Raw genomic sequence first — 1,471 nt, forward strand, 5'->3', positions numbered from 1 at the left:
ACAAACTGAACTGCCACATACAGTTTAGGGAACAGAAACCCAGATGGGGACTTACCAGTGAGCAGAATTCTTACCAGTGATCAGGCCTTACTTTCCATCATTCTCTCTTGACCTTGCACTTTTATGTCAATGAAAGAGAAACGAGTAAATTTCTCCACGGTTATTAAATTTAATGAAAAAATCATTGTAGACTGTTTGATATATTACAGGGCTTTCTAAGAAGCCCTGGCAGTGCAGTGATTAAAGCACTCAGCCTCTACCCAAAGGGTCAGCGGTTCAAACCTACCAGCTGCTCTGCCCGAGAAAGATGAGGCAGTCTGCTTGTGTAAAAATGACAGCCTTGGAAACCCTGGAGGGAGTTCTGTTCTGTCCTGTGGGTTGCTGAGTTGGAGTCAACCACATGGCAAGAGTTTGTTTTTTATTTTTTGGTTTAAGGCCTCTGTAGCTGAGTGCATAAAAATTCAACTAACTTGAATGGAAAACCAATTTCCTCTGTAAACTTTCACCCAAATTACAATTAAAAAAAAAATCTGATAGAAATTCATACACACACATATACATACACACACACACTCCAACTAACTAAACTTTTCCTCTGATCTAATTGGAATAGAAAAGAGACAAATGCCCTCGTGTGCTCCAAACATGCAAAAATCATACAACACTTTTGAAACACATACCAAGGTTTTATTAAAACATTAACTTTCAGGATATGCCTTTAGATCCATAGCCATTAAGTTCCAGTCTCTGAGATCATCAGCATATACAGTGTTTTTCCATCACACAGATGATCTGGACAATGATTCCACGTTACTCTACCATAAATGATGGCTAATATGATAAGAGGAGTCCATTTCAGAAAGGAAGTCAGCTAATTCTCAGAACCAGAAGTGTTTTCATCCACTCCTGGCTTGTATTTATTGTAGGTTGGTGTTGCGAGGGCTGAATTTGAAAAGGGTGTTTTTCCTTTTGTAAACACTGTCTAAAATAAAGGATCTGAGTTTCTGCCTGTAACACTGAATTGGTAGGTATGAACTTAAATGGAAAGAAGATCTTGGTCATCGGGGCCCATGGAGCTTTGGAAGCTGCTGTGCAATGCCTGTTCCAGAGGAAAGGTTCCATGACCATGAGTTGCCAGTGGGCAACGCCTCAGCTTCAGAGCAAGGTAAGCACCTCTCATGTGGGCCATAGAGCACTGGAAACGCTCATGCTTCTTAGGAGAGAAGAAAGGGTGTAAATGTGTAAGCTGAGCACTTAAGAAGGCAGAGAAAGAATAACACAAAACTCCAAGGTTGAAAATAATACAGAGCAGAGATAAATGAAGTAGAAATCAAACATAGGAGAGGTCAGCAACAAAGCCACGGTTCTCAGAAAAGGCTAGTAACAAGGTTGTGGTCATTGCTTGGTCACAGCCAGCTACCCAGAGGGACCGAGTAGTTGAACCTACGGGCTTGGGACCATCGTCACAGGG

At 41.5% G+C, this 1,471-nt stretch overlaps 1 protein-coding gene across 1 annotated transcript in view; it reads left to right on the forward strand.

The window, feature by feature from the left end:
• MTHFD1L (methylenetetrahydrofolate dehydrogenase (NADP+ dependent) 1 like) overlaps positions 1–1,471 on the forward strand; it is a 280,830-nt gene that overhangs the window by 21,274 nt on the left and 258,085 nt on the right. The window contains exon 7 of the mRNA XM_007943227.1: positions 1,029–1,165. Coding sequence (XP_007941418.1) covers positions 1,029–1,165 — 137 coding nt within the window. The remainder of the gene's footprint in view (positions 1–1,028; positions 1,166–1,471) is intronic.

Source organism: Orycteropus afer, unplaced genomic scaffold, assembly GCF_000298275.1.
Source record: "Orycteropus afer afer isolate SDZICR_OR568_19922 unplaced genomic scaffold, OryAfe1.0 scaffold00101, whole genome shotgun sequence".
Lineage (NCBI taxonomy): Eukaryota > Metazoa > Chordata > Mammalia > Tubulidentata > Orycteropodidae > Orycteropus > Orycteropus afer.